The sequence below is a fragment of the Tenrec ecaudatus genome, chromosome 17 (genome assembly GCF_050624435.1).
Source record: "Tenrec ecaudatus isolate mTenEca1 chromosome 17, mTenEca1.hap1, whole genome shotgun sequence".
Lineage (NCBI taxonomy): Eukaryota > Metazoa > Chordata > Mammalia > Afrosoricida > Tenrecidae > Tenrec > Tenrec ecaudatus.
Window position 1 is genome coordinate 51,036,208 of NC_134546.1, and position 21,535 is coordinate 51,057,742.

The 21,535-nt window shown below is 50.0% G+C and overlaps 1 protein-coding gene across 1 annotated transcript; it reads right to left on the bottom strand.

Annotated features, from left to right (window-relative positions):
* Nucleotides 1–503: 503 nt before the first annotated feature.
* On the bottom strand, nucleotides 504–10,911 carry TMED3 (transmembrane p24 trafficking protein 3). Its single transcript, XM_075535282.1, has 3 exons — nucleotides 10,534–10,911; nucleotides 7,509–7,757; nucleotides 504–1,243 (listed from the first exon to the last, which is right to left on the bottom strand). Exons 1-3 carry the CDS (start codon nucleotides 10,687–10,689, stop codon nucleotides 1,010–1,012), a joined length of 639 nt encoding a protein of 212 aa, XP_075391397.1. The 5' UTR covers nucleotides 10,690–10,911; the 3' UTR covers nucleotides 504–1,009.
* Between the last annotated feature and the right edge of the window lie 10,624 nt (nucleotides 10,912–21,535).

The window sequence follows — 21,535 nt, forward strand, 5'->3', positions numbered from 1 at the left end:
CGATCAGGTTGCAGCTTGATGACCTCATTTGGAGGTGCCACAGAGATAAATAACTCACTGGAAGCCAGATAGACACAGACCTTCTGCTTTGCTTCTTGCTGACAAGACACATGGGTCTATCCTAGAGCCCTGGAGCTGGAGGAGCCATGTGGAAACCCCTGCCAGCATTGAGATGCTTCCACTGCCACTGGATCCACAAGACTTTCCCCCCACTGGCCTGCGATCTTCCTGCATTCGGCATCATTGCATGTATTGTTTAAGTCTGAAGAGGACTTTATAGATTGGTACCGGACACGTGGGCTCATATTGAACTTATAGCTTTGCCCTGGGCTGGGCTGTTTTCTCAATAACCAATGGCTCCTGTATGTAAAGTTCTTTCTTAGACACATATGTGTGTCTGAATTTGTTTCTCTAGTCAACCCAGACTAATACAACATCCATGCTCCTCATTAATTGCAAACTTCTCGATGGCAAAGAAATACAGGTACACGTCTCCCAGGCTCTTTCACACATGGTCTTTATTAACCAGAGGCCACCTCCATGGAGAGACACAGCTAGCAGAGGACACCAGTCTCCGTGCTGCCCCGCTTACACGGCTGACCCAGGGCTCACCTGACGTGGGAAGACCTGAGCCATGTAAAAGGAAAGGCCAGCATGGGGTGGGACACACCAGTCCAATGACCCAAGGACCCAGAGCCAGCCCACTGCATTGTGGGGAGAGGCCTGGGCACATTCAGGGCAGGGGGGAGGTCCCTGTCTGCCCTCCCACAATGGCCAGTCCCCAGCTTGACTCTAAATGTTCCCTCACACGTTACCCTGCAATCCGATGCCTTCCTTCCAACTACAGGGCACCGTGATTTAGTAGCTGGGTGGCGAGGATTAAGCATCTGCATGGATGCCAAGGGCCACCCCACAGCCCATCCCCCTGTGCTCCCCTCCTCCGAAGGCAGACCTGCTGGCCCAGCTGGCCCACTCCGGGGTACAGGGGCGCTGGAGCAGGACACCTGGGCTAATGGGTCCCCCGGCTCACGGGCTGTTTTTCGGTGAAGAAACTTTTCAGCAGCAGCAGCTGGCTGACGCTGACCACGAACAGGGCAACCGTCTCCCCCATAGACCAGTAGGAGACGCGGCTGTTCAGGTCTTCAGCCCGAGCCCGGTCCTGGGCCTCCCGGAGTCGATAGTGGGTCTGGGAGTCGATCACGGTCTTCAGGGCCTCGTGGATGGTCACGCAGGCGGACTCCATCTGGGCAGGAAGAGGGAAGCAGCAGGATGAGGAGGGGAACCAGCATGCACAGTGCAGGGGGCGCTCCCGAGTGCTGACCCCGGGGGGCAGGCAGCCTCGCCTCCGCTGAGAGCCACCCAGAGGTGGCTACAACTACAAGCAAGCACCTGAATTCTGCCCACAGCTTGAATGCGCGTCCAAGGAGATCCTCCCCCAGAGCCTCCAGACAGCAGACTTGCCCGGCCAACACCTTGGTTTCCGCCATGGGCACAGAACCCAGCCGAGGCTGCCTGGACTTCTCACTCACACAACTTTGAAATAAGAAAAAGGTGCTGTTTCAAGCACTCAACTCTGGGTAGGCTACTCAGCGACTGAAAATGAATCCATCATGGCTGTGGAAGAAGAGCTATTCCATACCCACCCCCACGGTGGGTTCTCCGGCTAGAAGAGTTCACCAAGCACTGTTAGGCACTTGCTTCGATGGAACCTTGATGGCACAATGGTTAGGAGCTCGGCTGCTCACCAAAAGGTTGGCAGTTCAAACCCACCTCATGGCTCCTCGGGACAAAGAACAGCCATCTGTTTCTGGCGAGACCACGTCCAGGAAAGCCCTGGGTATTGGTTTCCACTCTGTCACACAGCTGCTGCGGGTCAGCATGAACCAGAAAGCAATGGACAACGGGCCCTTGCTTCAGTTCCCAGGCTCCAGAAGTGAGCGATCTATAATGTGCAGCGCCCGTCCAAGAGGCTCGGAGAAGACTGCACGACTGTGCGAACCTTCTGACCACTCAAATCCCGGTTTCTCTTAAAAACGGAATTGCTTCCAGAAGGCACACGGGAGACCAAGGCCCCAAAGTGCCCTTATTTGCCACACTGGGTATGCTCTTTACTCTGGGCCATTCTAATAACTAAACTCACTGCCATCGAGCCAATGCTGACTCATGGAGACCCTATAGGCCAGCGTTTCTTAGACTGTAAAGCTCCATGAGAGGAGAAAGCCTCATCTGCCCCCTTTGGAGTGGCTGGTGGCTTCAAACTGCTGACCTTGTGGTCAGCAGTCCAACATGTAACCACTATGCCACCGGGGCGCCACAAAAGCTAAGCTAGATAATATATATAGAAAGAGACAAACATTTGCCTTCAGCCTCCCAGCTCACCAGGCAGTGTGTTCTGTTTATCTGGTGACTGATCTACCTCCCAGGTCTATTAACTTGGGTTCATCTGTCCACATTGTCTAGCCCTGTCTTTCTGGTCCATGGTTAAGAAGTGGTGACATGTCACATCAAATATGTATGTATGAGTGTACACATGCACACAAGGATTCGTGAATATATGTACATGTAGGAATATTCATTTAAACACACCACACATATGCAAACCCATTGTCACGGAGTCAATTCTGACTCATGGTAACGCCCGTGTTACACAGATCTGCTCCCGAAGGCTGTCCGGGCTGTAATCTTTATACACGTAGGTGACCAGGTCTTTATTCCATGGTGCCCCTGGGGGAGTTCAGACCAACCTTTAGGTTATCAGTCATGTGGACACTGTGGGAGCCACGTAAGGACTATGTAGCTGAGGGGGATGCCAAGAATTCATGGCAAAAATAGAGGTAAGTGAAAAAATTTTCCCACAAATTTGTTGAAGCCCTTTGATTACAGACACACACAAATACAGGCACACACATATGTACACACACACACACACACACACATTTTCGACGCATCAACTCAGAGATGTCTTCTTCAATACTAGGCAAGCCTACAATTCCACTCCTGAGATTCTTTTCCGTTACCGGTTCAGACGCTCAACGTGTACACAGGACTTACTTGAACAGGGCAGGCCTTGGATCCGGGGCCCTGCCCCAGAATGCAGCAGCAGCAGCAGCAAGGAGAGGTTGGCAGGATCCAGACTCAGTGAAGGGCGGAGCAGGAGGGCGGGCGGGCCGGAGGGAAGAAGAGGAGTGCAGGAGGGCCAGAGGTGCCGGGTGCAGAACCCCCGGGCAGAGTGTGCTGGAGTCAGCAGGACCAGGGGAGGGACTCGCTCTACAGACCTGACTCAGATAGTCCAGGCCAGCGTCCAGCTCTGGGATTCAGGGACGGCTATTCCAGTGCCTTCCAGGACGCAATCCTAGTTCGGCGACAGGGAAGGAGGCCAGGGACAGAACAGTTGGTGATCTATGTCACCCTTGGGGTCTAAACCCAGTGAACCTGCATAAACCCAAGAGGCATGGAGCAACACACCACCCAGGGTCACAGCTACCCAAAAGCCTCCTCTTCCCACCCACTGGGATCTTCTTGGCACTTTGGAAAGAAAACTCCTTGGCCTGTGACCACAAACTGATTCGTTGGGAAATTCTTGCTGGTTTCTGGCCAGGCAGGAAGCCAGCAGAAGCCCTCTGCCGCAGAGCCCTGCCTCTCCAGGGCGTGTAGGTCACCAGCTCTCCTGCTCTGTGACCTTCACTACTCCTCGCCAGCCTCCGCTGCCTCCCAGCATGCTGGAGCTTCGCAGGACACTGGGTCAACCAGACAGTCTCTAGAGATGAACTGACCTGCCACCCTCCCGAGACCAGTCCTGCCTCCATTCTTGCTCCGACATCCCAGCCTGCCTCCTTCGCCCACAAGGGTTCAGAATGTGACCCCCAGAGCCTGTGTGTGTCCGAGAACTGTGCACCACAGAGTATGCGATGGCTGGATTTGCAGAAATGGGTGGCCAGGCCTTACTTCCAAGGTGGCACTAGGTAAGACTAGAGTGGCTTGGACAAAGGAACCCTACTTGCCCTCACAGCTCTCCAAAAGAAACCAACAGGGCCAATACCCTGATTCAGACAGACAATATTTGACTGCTGTTTTTTTTAAAGCGTCTCCATTGCGGGACCCTTTGTTCAGTAGCTGGGGGCACAAGGGCGGCCTCCAGGCACATTTCCCCCTGTAGACTGGAAGTCTGGCACAAGCCTTCCCTGATCCTCCTGGAAGAACTCCTCAGCCCTCATCCAAGAACCTCACCCCTAAATCACATGCCAATCCCAGAGTTCAGTGGGGGAACTGGTTATGGGTGGTAGCTCATGGGAAGCCCTGGTGCCAGGGGCAGGCCAGGCGTCCCCGCTCCTACCAGCTGGCACCGGTACAGGATGGTGACTGCTCACCACAGGCAGATGGACCCCAGAGGTCCAGAATTGGAGGCAACACTTCTGCTTAGGCCCAAGACACAGAGAAGAAAGAAGTGGCTCCCAGATGCAGGAGAGCGGGGATGTGAACTAAGGCTTCCGAAAGAGTGCTTTCTCAGCACCCACTCCGAAGCCTTCTCTCCCTGTTTGTTTTCCATGCCTTAAAGAGAGAAGCCCTTTGGATCAGTTTTGGGGGGCTTACACAATCTTCTTAACAGACCAGTGGCCGGCAGAACCCTCTACAGCCGGGTTGGGAAAGAGCTCCCATACGATCCCCACCCCAGGTTGGAACTTCTCATGGCAGCCTTGCTGCCACAAGCTCCAACCCGGTGCTTCCCACGGGAATGTCCCACGTCTGCCTCGCCACCAAGCCGCCTGAGCTCCTGGCGACTTAGAATGCCACGCGTGTAAATGGGGGAGTCTATTTTTTGTCTCATGTCATCCTTTGAATTTAGACAACCGTACGTAGAGAATAAATTGCATCAGCCGCTAACTTAGAGGCTGTCCGTTAGAATCTACCCAGTGGTGCAGCAGCAGAAAGGCCTGGTGAATTGCTTCCATCAACCGCTGTCATGAGGGGCTGCTAAGTCGGTTTGAGCTCATAGCAACCCTATAGGTCAGAATCGAACCGCTCCATGGGGTTTCCCAGGCTGTGAGGTGACGATGGAGAGACATCAGCTCATGGACTTAGAACATACTATTCAAGAAGGCAGTCCCTGGAAACGGCCCTCATGCTTGGGCAAGTGAAGGATCAGTGAGAAAGAGGAAGGGCCTCAGAGAAACGGACTGACCCAATCATTGCAGCAACAGGCTCCCACAACAACAACCAGGAAGGCGATGCAGGACTGGGCAGTGTTTCACTCTGCTGGGCCAAATGTCGCTCTGGGTCTCAGCTGACGCCACAGTAACTAACAACGACATTCTTTGTTGCTTGGGGAGACGGCTAAACTTCCTCCCATGGAGCTGCTGGGTGGGTCTGATGGGCCAACCTTTCTGGGGCCTGCCAAGGGCTTAACTGTGGCACCACCAGGACTGCTTCTGGGAAGGGTGCAACCAAGAAACCCTCATGAAGCCCAGATGGACTCTGTAAGCCATGTGATCACCATCGTGTGCGGAGGCCCCCCAGCAGTGAGCAGCTCCACCACGTACAGAATGGCCAGGGCAGCCCTCCCCAACTCTGCTCTGAAGCTGCTTCACTGACCCTCGGGGCAGGGGCAGCCTGTGCAGATAGACAAATGTGCTCAAAGTTACCCAGGAAAGGAAGCAGGTGACACTGACAAGCACAAGCCAGAAAGCAATGGCCTCACTGCAGACTGACTCGTGGTGCTGGGTGGCCATTCCTGTCTTGCAGGTTCGCCTGGGCCCAGGCCCTCAGTCATCTGACAAATATTTGCTGAGTTCTTATCCTATGCCACGCCTCCTGCACTGGGGCACAAAGAGAAAGAATCTAGTCCTAGCTTTCAGGAAAGGTGCCCTCGTGCCACTGTGGATTAGGTACTGGGCTGCTAACCACAAGGTCTGTGGTTCAAGCCCACTAGCCACTCCAAGGGAGAAAGATGAGGCTGTCTGCTCCACAAAAGGTTTACAATCTCAGAGACTCAAAGGAGCAGTTCTAATCTGCCCTGGCCACTGTCATAATCAACTCCGTGTTGTCGTTGTAGTTAGGTGCCATTACGTCGGTTCCGACCATAGCGACGTTATGTGCAACAGAACCAAACACTCCAGTCCCGCACCTTCCTCACAGTTGCTCCTGAGCCTGAGCCTGTTGTTGCAGCCACTGGCGAGCCACCTCATGGAAGGCCTTCCTCCGTTTTCACTGCCCCTCCACTTTCCCAAACACGTCTTCTCTGGGGACTGGAATAGCAGTGACAGAGCTTCCAGAGTCACAGCAAGACAGAAGCCACCATGGTACGACAAGCTGACGAGACCAGCAGGGGAAATCCATTCCATAGCAGTGGGTTTGCTTTTGTTTGGGGGGGGGGAGGGGGGAGAAGGAAGGCTAATGAAAGGAGCCCTGTTGGTTCAGTGGCTAACATCTTCGGAGGCTAACCTGTAATTAAGCAGTTCAAACCCACCTGCCTGCCTGCAGGAGAACAGATGACTGCCTTTTACGTCTGTAGAGACTTACAGCCTTGGAAAGCAGTTCTCCATCCTATCAGGTCATGCTGCGTCCGAAGGAGCTTGGAGGCAATGGGTTAGGCCTGGGGAAGTTCACAGCTTGAACGGAGCGAGGGAGCTTACACAGCAGGAGGACAGGCTGGTGAAGGCAACTAGCATTAGATTCTAAGCAACCGGGAGGGCCAGAGGGGAAAGAGAGGCCGCCTTCAGATATTTCATGGGTCCTCTCACAGAATGCGGAATTGTCCTTAGGAAGTGACTGCTCAGCCAGGACGCTATCTGGCCCCAAGCCCCTCTCATCAACCTGGCCTCATGATCAGTTCTCCACAGTAAGACCTAAGAAGACCTGAGGGACAAGACAGCTAGGAAACAGGTGGGCTTTCCCTTTGCGTCCTTTATTTGGGGGCTACAAGCAGAAGACTCTGAAGTCCTAAGAGATGGCAGACACACACACACACACACACACACACACACACACACACACACGTGCGCGCTTCGGTTTCTAAATCAGGCCACAGAGGAAAAGCCACCTGCCAAGCTTCTCTTGCTTATTTACACAGAAAACACCCCCGCCCCCCGCCAAACACTCCTATTGTTTTAAGCCATTGGAATTGGGGCTTCTTGGTTACAGCAGCTTCTGGTTACTTTTATTGACAGTACACCACAGTCATACGGGGCGACCTTGGTCTTCATGGTGCAGACACACCATAGGAAAGCAGAGATCCGGGACAGAGGTGCGCACGCAGCAGTGCTGTGTAAGGGCTGGATAGAGGGAGAAGAGGATCCAGTTAAAGAACGAGGCGAGAGGACCAGAAGGAGAGCAGTGTCCTCCATGACTGCGCATGGAACCAGGCAAGGTCCACACCACGATCTCCAGGTGGGGAGGTGGCTGGACGGCGACTCTGCTCATTCCTGGGACCCAGACAAGAGGAGGAAAAACCAGCTGGGAAATAGAGGCTCCGCCAGGTCTGCAGAAAGCTGCCCCAGGCCATATCCACTCACCTGCGTGAGAGCTGTCACTCGGTTCCCCATGTCTGGGAGAATGGGGGCCTCGTCACCCACTTGGAAATCAAAATAGACAGTCTTGTGGGAGAAGGTGGAGAACTCGTTGCTGAAGCAGAACTGGTACACGCCCTTGACCTCCGCCCGGTGTGTGAAGCTGTCGTACTGCTTCTTGGTTTCCCTGTAGATGGTGTTCCCCAAGGGGTCTTCCATGTAGCAGTCAACATCATAGTGGCCGCCGGTGATGACCTGACAAGCACAAAAGCAACCCAGGGTTGCTGCTGTCAGACGGACAGCCGCCACTCACTAAATGACAACCTTGTAGAAAGGTTGCCCAAGCTTCTTCAGCACCTGGGACCACTGATGCAATTACAAAAGCAGAAACCGACACTGAGAGGCGGTAAGTAAACCTGTCACTAGATGCCTTTGCGTCTCAGCTTTTGTTCAGTACCCAACATCAGTCATGGGGACAGGTTGCTTCATTAGCACAATGCCACTCATTAGCTCTGGGGCCCTGGGCAAGCTCCTTACTCCATGAGGAAGTGTACCTTCATCTATCACATGGTAATAGGAAGAATATCTCACTTACAGGGTTGTAAAAACCCAAGTCCTCAGCACACCAGACAGAGTAATTCTGCAGGGTGGTTAAGAGCTCAGCTGCTACCCCCAAGGTCAGTGGTTCAAACCCACCAGCTGCTGTGCCAAAAAACGATGTGGCAATCTGCTTTGATTGTTAGGTGCCATCGAGGCGGCTCCGACCCATAGCGACCCTCTGCACATCAGAACAAGACGCCGCGCACTCCTGCACCAATTGTTCCTCTGCCCGAGCCCAGTGAGGCAAGTACTGTGTCAATCCCGCTTGTCCTTTTCACCGCCGGTCCACCTTGTTACACATGGTCTACTTCTCCAGGGACTGACATATAGCGCCAACGTATAAAAGGGGAAGTCTTGCCATCCTTGTGTCTCCGGAGCATTCTAGCCTTACTTCTTCCAACACAGATGGGTCTGTCCTTTTAGCGGTCCGCAGGACTTTCAACAGTCTTCTGCAGCGCCGCAATGGGAATACATCCAGTCTCCAGTCTTCCTTATTCATTACCCACCCTTCCTGTGCACATGACGCAATGGAGAATGCCATGGCTTGGGTCAGGCCCACCTTAACCCTATAACGCTATGCGTGATGTTTCCGTAACATTTCATTAAATGTACATATTAATATATATTTATAACTAAGAAAGTAAAGAATAAAAACAAACATTTTCCCCTGAAATAAAAAATTCAGGCATTATAGGGTTAATCACAAGGTAACCTCCTTGCTCTTTGATAGTCTAAAGAGGTCTTGTGCAGCAGATTTACCCAACGCTACATATCTTTGGATCTCTGACTGCTGCTTCCATGAGCACTGATTGTGAATCCAAGTAAGACAAAATCCTTGACAACTTCAGCCTTTTCTCCATTGATCATGATGTTACCTATTGGTTCAGTTGTGAGGTTTTTTGGGGTGTTTTTACATTGAGTTGGCATCTATACGGAAGACTATAATCTTTGATCTTCATCAGCAAGTGCGTCTGGAACACTCACTTTCAGTAAGCAAGGTTGTGTCATAATGCAGGTTGTTAATAAGCCTTCCTCCTATCTTGATGCCACATTCTTCTTCATACAATCCAGCTTCTCCCATGGTTTGCTCAGCAGACAGATTGCATAAGTGTGATGAGAGGATAGAACCCTGACTCACACCTTTCCTGATTTTAAGCCATGTAGTACTCCCTTGTTCTGTTCACACACTAACTGCCTCTTGATCCATGTGCAGGTTTTCTATGAGCATTATGCGGTGCTCTGGAATTCCCATTCTTCCCAAGGTTAGCCACCATTTACCATGGCCCACGCAGTCTAATGCCTCGGCACAGTCAATGACACAAGTAAACATCTTCCTGGTATTCTCCACCTCCAGCCAAGATCCACCTGACATCAGCAGTGATGTCTTATCCCACATCCTCTTCTAAATCCAGCCTGAACTGCAGGCAGTTGGCTTTCAGTGTGCTGCTGCATGGTAAATATTACAGCCTTGGAAACCCTGTGCGGCACTTCCACTCTGTCCTCTAGGGTCGCTGGCAGTGGGGATCACTGGATGGCAAGGACCTTGGTTTGGGTGTGGATATAGGATTGTGGGGGTGTTCAGTGAGCTATCCCATTGAAGTGCGCAGTGCAGTGGCCGGCAATATCGCAAATGCCAGACAATTACTGCGCGGCCAGCAGACTGCACTCAGAGGCTGCTGGTGGAGCACTGACCACGTCGAGCAGGTGGACCAAGCCACTTCCACTCCTCTCTCCCAGTTAGGGGCAGGAGCTGGGGAGGATGCCCGCACAATTCCCAATCCTAGAACCGTTGGCTAAGCCTTTGAGGCCAATCCCTCACCCAAGATATAGTCTCTGTAACGGTGAGCCAGAGATCTCTCAAAGAGACTGCGAGCAGAGGAGCGGAGCACTTCTCTGAGCCATAGGGCTGCAGCCAGTTTTGTAGCCAGGACACCGGGGGCTCCCAGTAAACCAAGCTGTCAGGCTCGGGGCAGCAGGGGACCCTCCCCAAAGTTCCAAACCTCCGTCCTGCCAAGCTCCACTGGCTCCCACTTGAAAAGTTTGGCAGGGTAAAGCCCAACCAAGCGTGAGCCCACATCCTCTCGCTGGCATCTTTCAGTACCCATATGGACGAGGCGGGCCACGAGACCTACGTCGGTTTGAGAGTCCATGTCTAGCCGGTCCGTATGCCCGTTTTAGGCGAGGAAGGGACCGGGAAGAGGTCATTCTAGCCAATTCCCCAGGACGCAAGGCTTGCTGGGGGGGGGGGGGGGGCTATCCCGTGGCGGGCACCTGGCGAGTCTCGGACGGGTTCCAAGGGACCCAAAGTTTCCTCCTCACCGGGATCCCCACTCCTTCCTCCGCCGTGGCTAATGCAGCAGGGGCGCGCCGGGGCCCGGGCGAGACCCCGAGGGGGGCGGCGGAGGGGCGCGGCCGAGCGCCCGGGCCTCACCTGGTAGTCCAGGGAGAACTTCACGCCCTGCTCCAGCTCCTCGTGGAAGCACTGCTTGGCGCTGTCCGGCAGCTCGAAGGTGAGCTCGGCTCCCCGCGGCCGCTCGGCCCGCAGCAGCAGCAGCAGCAGCAGGAGCAGCGGGGCGTCACGGCCCATGGTGCGTCCGTCCGTCCGGGCTGCGGGCCGAGGGAGCTTGGGCGCGGGGCCCCTCCCGGGTCGGCTGAATCGGCGGAGGCCGGCCCGAGGATGAGTGGGGATTGACGTGGCGCGAGCCGGCCCGCAGCCGAGCTTCCGGGAGGATGGGCGGGCCGGCGGCTCAGTGCGCAGCTGCCGCGCGCTCCGGGGTGGACGCGGGCCTGCGGCGGGCCCCCACGCCTTCCTCCCAGTACGCATGCGCGAGGCCACAACTGGTGGGCGGAGGTGCCCTGGCCCCGCCCCGCCCTAGAATTCCCTCCTACCCCTGTCCCGCAGCCTCTGCCCACTGTGTGCGCTCCATCCACCAGCCCACCTTTGGCTGCAACATCTCAAACCACATGGGATTTTCGCACCTGGCCCAGCTTTTGCCTAACCCTATCCTTTGAGTGTCACACTTCTCTCAGTTCACACGTCTCTTTCTGTAGAAAATCCATATGCCCAAGCCTACCATGCGCATCTCTTAGGAGGCTAGAGGAAAAAGACTGTTTTCTTGACCATGCAAAAACTTTCGACTGTGTGGATCAGAACAAATTAGGGATCACGTTGAGGAGAATGGCAGCCCCAGAACACTTCACTGTGTTCGTGGGAACCTGTACGTGGATGGAGAGGCAGGCCTGCAAACAGAGCAAGGGAAGACTGCGTGGGTCATCATCAAGAAAGGCGCGCGTCAGGCTTGGATCTTCTCACCATGCAGATGCAATCGCTGCGATCAGCAAATAATATGAGAAGCTGAACCATATGAACACGAATGTGACATCAGCCTGAGAGGAAGGCTTATTAACAACCTGATATGTGCAGATGACACACCCTGGCCTGCTGAAAGCAAGCAGCACAGGCAGCACTGGCTGTGACGATGAAGGAAAGCAGCCTTAAGCGTGGATTAGAGCTCAGTGACCAGAAAACCCAAATCCTCACACCTGGACCAAAGGACGACATCATAACAAACAGACAAAATACTGAAGTCATCAAGGATTCCATTTGTTGAATTCACACTCACTACTCATGGAAGCAGCAGTCAAGAAATCCAATGATGGTTGCATGGTGTGTATCAACTGCACAAAATGTCTTTTAGAGTCTTGAAGCTGTACAAAATGTCTTTTAGAGTTTTGAAGAGCAAGGAGACGTGCCATTTGGAAGACGACGGAGCCGTGGTATTTTCAATGCCCTCATATGCAGGTGAAATTGAACAATGAAGTAGGAAGGCCGACAAAGGAATTGCTGCATTTGTGTCCCAGTGCCACTGAAGACCATTGTTGGGACTGTGGATTACCAGGAGGACAAACAGATCTATCTTGGAAGAACGGCGGAAGCCACAGGGGAAGGGAGACAGCGCTCAGTGTAAGATATACAAATAATAATAATTTTTCATTTATCAAGGGGACATTGGGGGAGGGGGCGGGGAGAAAAAAGGAGCTGATGCCAAGGACTCAAACGGAAAGTAAGTGGTTAGGAAATAATTATGGCAACAAATGTGCAGATTTGCCTGAAACAACTGATGTGTGGATTGTTATAAGAGCTGTAACAACCCACAATAAAATGATCTTTCAATAAAAAGCTAATAATGAGTAGAGCCAGAATGGCCCCTAGCAGTGAGGATGGCATGATTTCATCTCCTGTACTTTAAGCGTCTTATCAGGACAGTCCAGTCCTTAGTGAAGGACATTGTATTTGGCAAAGCAGAAGGTCGGCAAAAAGGAGGAAGACCGTCAAGAGGCTGGACTGACGCAGGGATTGGAACAGTGGACTCAAACATAACAATGATTGTGCGGATGCCACTAGACGGGCAGTGCTTTGTTCTGTGTACATTTGGTCACTATGAGTCAGAACTAACGTGATGGCACCAAACAACAACAACAAAATGGAGATGCTGCGAATGTGCCTTATAGTTCCTTTCTTCCTTTCACATCTCTTTTGCAAAGTAAAAAGTGCTCTTCAGTGGGGTGTGGTAGTGAGGAAAGCAAGTTGTTCTTTGTTATTTAGACAACTTCCAACCCATAGTGACCTCACGTGACAGAGTAGAACTGCTTCACAGGGTAGAAGGCAGCCTTGGCCGTTCAGTTATTCAGTGTCCAGTTGCTCAGTGGTTAAATGTTCATTGGTTCAAACCCACCAGTAACTCAGAGGGAGAAAGATGTGACAATCCATTTGCATGAACATTACAGGAATTGACACCAACAGATGGCTGTTGCTGTCTGAGGTAGTTTCTTATGCCAACCTGGCTGATAAATACTTGCGGGATTAATTGAGGGGCAGAGAGATAAATGGCTCAGTGAGCCTCGCCTTTCAAGTTCTCGGATCTCTTGCGTTTTGATGGTCGGACCAGGGTGCAGCTGCCTTAGCCAGTTCCCTGCTTCAGCTTGCAAGGCTCACTTCCTGCAAGACATCCCTGAGGAGAAGCCACATGTACCTAAGTCCGCAATGCAGCCCCGGGTGCTGGAGCAGCCGTGTGGAGACCCCTGCCAGTGCTGAGATGCTGACACATTCACTGACATGGCTTTCCTCCTGCAGTCAGCATCATTGCATCTGTTTTGTGAGATAGAGGAGGACTTTGTGTATTGGTGTTGGACATATGGGTTAATGTTGGACTTGTAGGATTGAGCAGCACTGGGTTGGGATGTTTTCTTGATGTGCACTTAACCTTTATATAAAACTCTTTCTCATACATGAGCTTCTCTAAAGCAACCAGACTAACACACTGTCGGATGCTGTCGAGTTGGTTCCAGCACACAGCAACCCTATGGTGCGCCTCCATGTGCGGCAGATGATGGAGCCTTTCTTCTGGGGATTTACTGGGTGGATTCACACGGGAGGACAAGTAAACAGAAGTACTTGCTTACACTCATGTAAATGCAATTAAAAGTTTCTTAGCAGTTTCAGATGTGCTGGGCCATTAGGACAAGTTGAAAATTCATCTTGAGACAAACAATCATATTTTTTTCTCTGATTTTTCAAAAAAGCCCAGAATCAATAAACTGGTCTATTATGATTTTCTTTACTGCCAGGCTAATTTTGTATAGGTGTAAGTATACGGAGACACAGGACCGGGTCGTTTGGGGCGCTGGTGGGCACAGGGTCCCTTTGAGTCAGAACGGACTCCAAGACACCTCACAGCCTCCACCACACACTCACTGTGATCAAATAGACAACACAGGCCAGAGTGTGAGATCTTATTACTCAGCAAGGCATTTTTGTAGGGAAACAGCATTAGATGGCAAGAGCCCTGGTGGCATTGTGGTTACACGTTGGGCTGCTAGCCACAAAGTCAGCAGTTCAAAAACACCAGCTGCTTCAGGGGAGAAAAATGAGGCTTTCTACTCCGAAAAGAGTTACTGTCTCAGAAACCCAAAGGGACAGTTCTGTCCTGTCCTGCAGAGCTACTATGAGTTAGAATGGGCTCTATGGCAGTGAGTGTAGAGGTAGGTGGCTGTTTTCCATTCAGCAAATAATTTTACCACCCTTGTGATTAACAGCCCAACGTGTAACTCACTACGGCACCTGGGCTCCGACACCTGCAGTTGAGCTCTTAATATTTGCGAGCTTTGTGCCAGACTTGGAGGAGGTAATCTGTGAGGTGGGGAATAATATATATGTGTAATAGAAACCCAAAAGAAAACACGGCCATTAAATCAACCTCAACTCATAGCGAACCTCTAAGACGGACTAGAACGGCGCAGACTAGAACTGCGCCTTAGGATTTTCAAGACTGTAAGCCTTGAGGGGAACAGACAGCCTGTCATCTTTCTCTGGAGGAGGTGCTGGTGGGTTTGGACCTTGAGATCAGTTAATATCTCAGTGCTCAGCCCACAGAACCACCAGGACTCAACACATGGAATCACCCCCCTCCTCCCGCCCCTCCCTCCCGCCCCTCTCTCACTGCCATCGAGTCAGTTCTGACTCACAGTGACTCTGTAGGACAGAGCACTGCCCCTTTGGGTTTTCAAGACTGTAAAGCTTTACAGGAGTAGAACGTCTTATCATGTTCACTTGGAGCAGTTGGTGGTTTCGATCCACTGATCTTGTGGTTAGCAGCCCAAGTGCGTAACTCGTTACACCACCTGGGCTCCGACACATGCAGTATAGCTATTAATATTTGTGAGCTTTGTGCCAGACTTGGAGGAAGTAGCTGGTAATGGTCCTTTAGGCCCTTCCCCTTTCATTGATTGTGTTCTATTTAACTTCTTCAAAATGTAAGTACCTGATAGAAAGCATGGAGGTAATACTCATTCAACCTAGATGCACCAAGTGGAGAAGCAAATAATAGATGCAACCCCAAGATGACCTTGGCCAGCTGGAGCTTGGCTAAAACTAGCAAAAAGAAGTCCTACCGGGAAACATGTGAAGTCTTACACACTTAAGATTCAAGAAAACACCAGTGTAAGCATGGGAGTGGGGAGTCTGACTTGGCAGGAGCCCAAAGCAGGCCAGGGGAGGGGCTATAACCAGCAGCAAGCTGAATGCAGGACAATGGCAATGAGGAGAAGAATGGCTTTCTTTCAGCACCTGTTGTGAAGAAGGTACTGTTCCTGAAAGCACCTGTCTCACCGGCAGTGATCACTCACATCTGCTATACTATTTTAGAAGGGAAATTGATGAAATAAGAGAAATAGCCACAGAAGGGAAATTAGAAATTAGGCCTATGAGCATAATGAATGACCAGGAATACTTCGAAAAGGAGATAAAGTCAAAGGAAATGGGATTTAACCTGGAAGAGGTGGGGGAAAAACAAACTAACGGTTGAAGAGAGTGTCTCAAGTTAGCAACCACTCACCGCCCTCCAGTTGATCCCAAGCCACAGCCGTTCTCCCCTGTCCTTTAGGGTTGTGCTGAGTCGGAATCAGTTTGCTGGCAATGACTGAAATCTAGCCCTGCAGGTTTCCAAGACCGTAAGCGTTCACAGGACTAGAAAGCCTCATCTTTGTCACGCAGAGAGGATGGCGGTTTCTAATTGCTGACCTTGAGGTTAGCTCCAAGTATTACCCACCATGCCACTGGGGCTCCAAAGGGTTTCAGAATTGCACGACCGCAATCACAATGGCTCCCATCTAGCTCACACTCACAGTGCGTCCACTGTGCTGGAGATGTGTGCATTTTACACATTCTATAGCCATTCATCTTCAGTCAAAGTCCCGCTGGTGCTGTCAGAGTTTGTCATTGGACTGCTGGCTACCAGGTTGGTGGTTCAAACCCATCAGCTGCTCTGCCAGAGAAAGATGAGACTGTCTGCTTCCTTAAAGATCTATAGCGTCTAAAACTATGTGTGGAGATGCCATGAGTTGGAATTGACTGAATGGCAGTAGGTTTGATTTCTTTCTATTTTTTGGAGCAATAATACCCACACATAGATCTCCCCCTCCCCTTTAGTCATTGAAACACAGAAGCTTGAGAAATGTAATCAAATAGCATTTCTGTGTCTGTTCGCCTTTGCTGTATATGGATTTGCTGTTATTCATAATTCTGTGGGTTGGCTGGCCAGCCCTTCTGCCTGGTTTTCCTAGGTTACTCATGCAGCTGCATTATGCTGGGGAGTTATCTCAGCTCCTAGGTCAAAGAAGACGGCACTCGTGCCCAGCAGCTGCTGGGCTATTGGCTGGGGCTTCTTCTTCTTTTTTTGTTTTAATTAGTTGAGATTTAATACAAATATCATATCATTCCATCTTTCAATCACATTAAGTAGAATGTACAATTGCTATCACAATCAGTTCCCAAATAGTCTTTTTCTACATGGACTCCTTGACATCATTTCCCGTTTACCCCACCACCACCACCATCACCACCACCACCACCATGGCGACCCCCTTCCCCTCAGCCCCTTGCTGTCCCTAGAGGTTCATCAATCCTGGGTTTCATATACTGAACAGCAGAAAAGCATGTAACACACCTTCAAGCAGGTGCCCTCCATTGACAATCCTGAGATGCACTCTGCTATGAAAGAACAAACACCAAACCAAACAAGACAAACCAAAAGTACAGGAAAGGTTGGAAACCAGATCAAGTGTAGCCTGCATCACAGTTTGGGGGAAACTCCTGGCAACGTTTTCACTGTTCAGGTCAGATGGATGCCTTTGCTCTTCTAGACTCCTCTCTCCCAAGCACTCTGCTTCATGACCACTTTCCTCCCACCCTTCATTTTTAAGTTGGAGGAGTTCTCTTGAGGCTTATTTCTTACGTGGTTCCACAAATGAATCTTGGCTTCCCATCGTCATCCATTGCCTTCTGCACATGGGATTCTCACAATTTAGGCTCTGATCCCGATCCCTCCTCAATTTCGGAGTATCTGGATTCTAGTCCTTCTGTGACTGATGGTGGCGGGCTTCTTCCATGTGGACTTAGCTGACATTTCACGTAGATGGCTGCTTATTTGGAGACAAGCCGTTACGACCCCAGAGGCTATTTTATCTGATTGACTGGGGCTTCTTGGTTCACCTCTATGCATCCTCTCCCTTCCAACAGGTCAGGTGGCTTCTGTATATGATAAGCTCAGGGCACATTCCAAGAGGGCCAAGGCAGAAGTAGCAAGGCTTTGTTTGGCCCAAGCTCTAGAACTCATCTAGTATCACATCCAGCACATTCTATGGGCCAAAGCAAACAGACAGCCTCATCTTTCTCCCATGGAGCAGCTGGTGGGTAACATAATGGTTACACAATGGGTTGCTAACCTCAAGGTCAGCAGTTCAAAACCACCAGCTGCTCCTGGAGAGAAAGATGAGGCTTTCTATTTCCATAAAGAGTTAGTCTCAGAAACCCACTGGAGCAGTTTTACCCAGTGCTACAGGGTCACTGTGAGTTGGAATTGACTCAGTGGCAGTGAGTTTTGTTTTGTTCATCAGCCTGTATGAACAACACATCACATGGGATGATATGAAGATGATTCATGAATTGTATGATAGATTTTAATGGGCATGGTCTCTAAGACCAATGCAGGTTCAAGGAGCTAGACAAATAGGCAACCTCTGAAGAGGTGCTCTTGTAGGACTAAGGTTAAAGCGTGTGACCTCTAACCACAAGGTCAGCAGTTCAAGCTCACCAGCCACTCCACTGCAGAAAGATGAGGCCTTTTGCTTCCATAAAGATTTATAGCTTCAGAAATCCGAAGGGGGCAGTTTCACTCTGTCTTGTAGGGTCACTAAGAGTCAGAAAAGACTCAACCACAGTTGGTTTCAGCAAAGTTGTGTTGTGTAAACCCAAACCAAACCAATTACAGTCAATTTTGACTCATGTGTGTCAGAGTGGAAAACCTCCATAAGGTTTTTAATGGCTGATTTTTTTCAGAAGTAGAGCACCAGGGATTTATTTTGAGGAAACTCTTGGTGGACTCAAACCCCAAAACTTTTGATTAGCAGCTACTCATGTTAACAATTTGCTCCACCAAGGGACTCTCCAAAGCCCAAACAACCCCACTGCGAGTGAGTGCATCCCAAGGCAGAGCAACCCTGTGTGCCATAGACTGGAACAGCTCTCTGGGGTGTTCTTGGTTATAATCTTTTAAGACAGGGATCGGTGGGCCTTTCTTGTCCAGCACCACTAGATGGGTTTGAACAACCAACCTTTAGGTTAGTAATGCAAATGCAAACCATTTGTACCACCCAGGGGCCTAAGAGACTCTACAGTGGGGAGCATGCATACTCACCCACTCATTGCCATCGAGTCGATGCCAGCTCATGTTGACCCTATAGGACAGAGTAGAACTGCCCCCTGTGAGTTTCTGAGACATTAACGCTTTATGGGAGTCCAAAGCCCCATCTTTTTCCAGAGCGGCCAGTGGTTTCCAACTGCTGCCCTTACACTAAGCAGCCCAACACATGACCGCTACAGCCCCAGGCCTCCCGGGAGCACTCTAAGGTGGGAAAGTTTGTAACCATTAAACAACCATCCGCAGTGCCCTGAGTCACTTGATGGTCACAAGTGCAACTCTTTCCCCATGCCTGCCACTGAATCTACACACACCTGAGGGGGCACCTGTCTATGCCAGAACTAGGGCTAAAACATGAACAAGACCCTGTGGTACATTTTAACTCAACATCAGAAATGACATTCTGGCAACCAGCATTTTCCAAAGATAAAATTGACCAGGACAGTACATTGTTCACTCTTGAAGCTATTTAAGCAGACACCAGAAGAACAAGCCATCACATGAGATGCTACCAAGATGATTCATGGTTGGTGGTATATTGTAATGGTCATGACTCTAAGATCCCCTCCAACATTTTTAGTCTATGGTATAAGGTAACCCAAACCAAATCCTCTGCTATCAAAGGGATTCTGACTCATAGCAATACTGTACTAAAGACAGACTAACTTAGAAGAATAAAGAAAAGTTATCCATCTACATTTGTCCTAGGGTGACTTCTGTGAGGCCTTTTAAAAATGCTACATTTAATAGATGCAGGGAAAAAAAACACCATAAAATTCAAGATGCATTGATGGTTAAAAACCTTTCTCAAACTAGAAATTCAAAGGAACCCTGGTTGTCAACCCACCCCTAACACATCATCACGGGTCCAGTAGGCACAATTGTGCAGCAATAATAAGTAAAGATTATAGTAAAGTCATAAGTGTAGGGTAATTTCCCAATTCTTCCCCATGGTCTAAGGGAATGGAGAGGGTGAAAACCCTATCCTAACTGGCCTAATGGGTAAAAAGAGTGGGACTTCACTTTTAGTTTAAAAAGTTCACTTGGGGTTAAATGAGCTTTTATATTTAGAAATATAACTTGGCTTCTTAAAACTGTTAAGATATGATAGAACAAACTATTTTGCTTAACCTTGACTTACAAAGTGTGTCTTTGTTAAGATATGATAGAACAGACTATTTTGCTTAACCTTAACTGACAAGAAAGTGTCTGCAAAATCCAGGTGTCTTTGGACTTGGCTGTTATCCCAAAAAAAATATGTTAGAAGCCAAGAAATTGGGTATAAAAAGAAACTCAGCTTTTAATAAAGTGCCATTGCATACATTCATGCTTGAGAATGTTTCTTTGGTCCTCCTGAACCCTACTTTTTCTATATTCTCCTTTTTTCTCAAGACCACTCGCCCAACTTCAAGCTTTCTGTTAGGAACACTCCGGAGCCGGTCTTCGGCAATAGAGAGTATGAGAGATAGAAGAGAGACTGAAACAATGCAGTCAGACAAATTTCGTAGTAGCATGCTCACCTCAGCCTCGCTCAATGGTCCACGTGGAGAAAGAGAGAGAGAGAGAGAGAGAGAGAGAGATTTATTGCTGACCAAGGCTTTTATATTCTCTGGGGACATGCAAGCCCCCTAATTACAGGTGAGGACATATGTCACAGGAACAGGTTGTGCTATAGTTAATACAGTAATGGGAGGGGGGTGACGTAATCGGAGGGGGGTGACCTAGGGGTATCCACATAACAGGAAGGGGAGGTAATGGGGGTATGCATGTGACAAGATGGGAGATCCTAGATTCAGGAAGGCAGCCTAACTTTGGATGTCTCTGAGCCAGCTTGACCCTGTCTCTGGCTCTCCATGGAAACCATTATCAGTAGGGTGTGAATCCCACCTACAGGAACCAGATTAATGGCCGCAAGCCTTTAGGGAGAAGTCACCAATTAGCTTTAATAGCAGGGAGTGGGTCCCTCTTGTGGTGGGAGCACATTAGTCTGGCAACTGACTGCCTTCAGGGAGGTAACTTGACAGTCATTTACCATTAGTTGCAAGCAGTGTCCTAAGTCTAACATATATTTGGAGGGGATGACTTGGGAGAGATCTTTCTGTTTCCCACACCTGGTGACACCATGGGTTAAGCATTGGACTGCTAAATGTTGACAGGCTATATCCACCAGTTGTTCCATGAGAGAAAGCTAATGCTGTCAACTCCCATAAAGATTACAGCCTTGGAAACCCTATGGAGCAACTCTACTCTGTCCTATAGGGTCACTATGAGTCTGAATTGAATCGATGACAATAGGTTTTGTGCTCCCCCCCCCAATATCCTTAATATCATAAACTCAGATGCCAAAAAATGTCATAAAAATTATAGCAGACTTTTCAATTAATGAAGAAACACTAACGTCTTTTTCCCTTTGAATCAAGGACTAAGACATGGAAGTCTACTATCACAACTACAGCTGCTAGTCAGCGTCCTTCCACAATTCCCAGGCAGTGAGGGGAGGGGAGAAAGTAAGAGACTTGTAAGTGATCGCCATGAAAGTCACAGGCGTGCTTGTGTCTGGGAGGAGAGACGGGGGCGAGGAGGACGCACAAGTGCACGTTCTGACGGTTGAGTTGCCCACTCAACATCCAGTGACTTCTCCGAGTGTTCCACTCCATTACTTAGAAGCCTTTTAAAATAAAGGAAAGGTTTTTTAAAATTAAGGAGAATGACATGGAAGGTATCAGGTGGGCCCATCTGTACCCTGCAGCAGGACCTTCTCTTTGTCCCATATACCAGGAGCACACCCCAACATGTTATTAGGCTTTTGACATAGAATCACAGTTGGTCTAAGCTTCATACATGTAATTGATGGTGAGGGAAGGAAACAGCCTGTGGGCTGCCCAAGGGCAACAGAAAGTTTGCAGATCACATGGCATGGCCAAGGACCTATGACCACACCAGGCTCTTCGTGAACAAAAGCAAGGAGAGGGGATATGCACTACACTCTGACCTTTGCCTGGACTGTGGCTTTGGTGAGTCTCTCACTATTCTTCCCACTCGGGCAGCGGTTCTCAACATGTGGGTCATGACCCCTTTGGGGGTCGAACAACCCTTTCACAGGGGTCGCCTGATTCATAACATAGCAAAATTACAGTGATGAAGTAGCAATGCAAATAATTTTATGGTTGGGGGTGT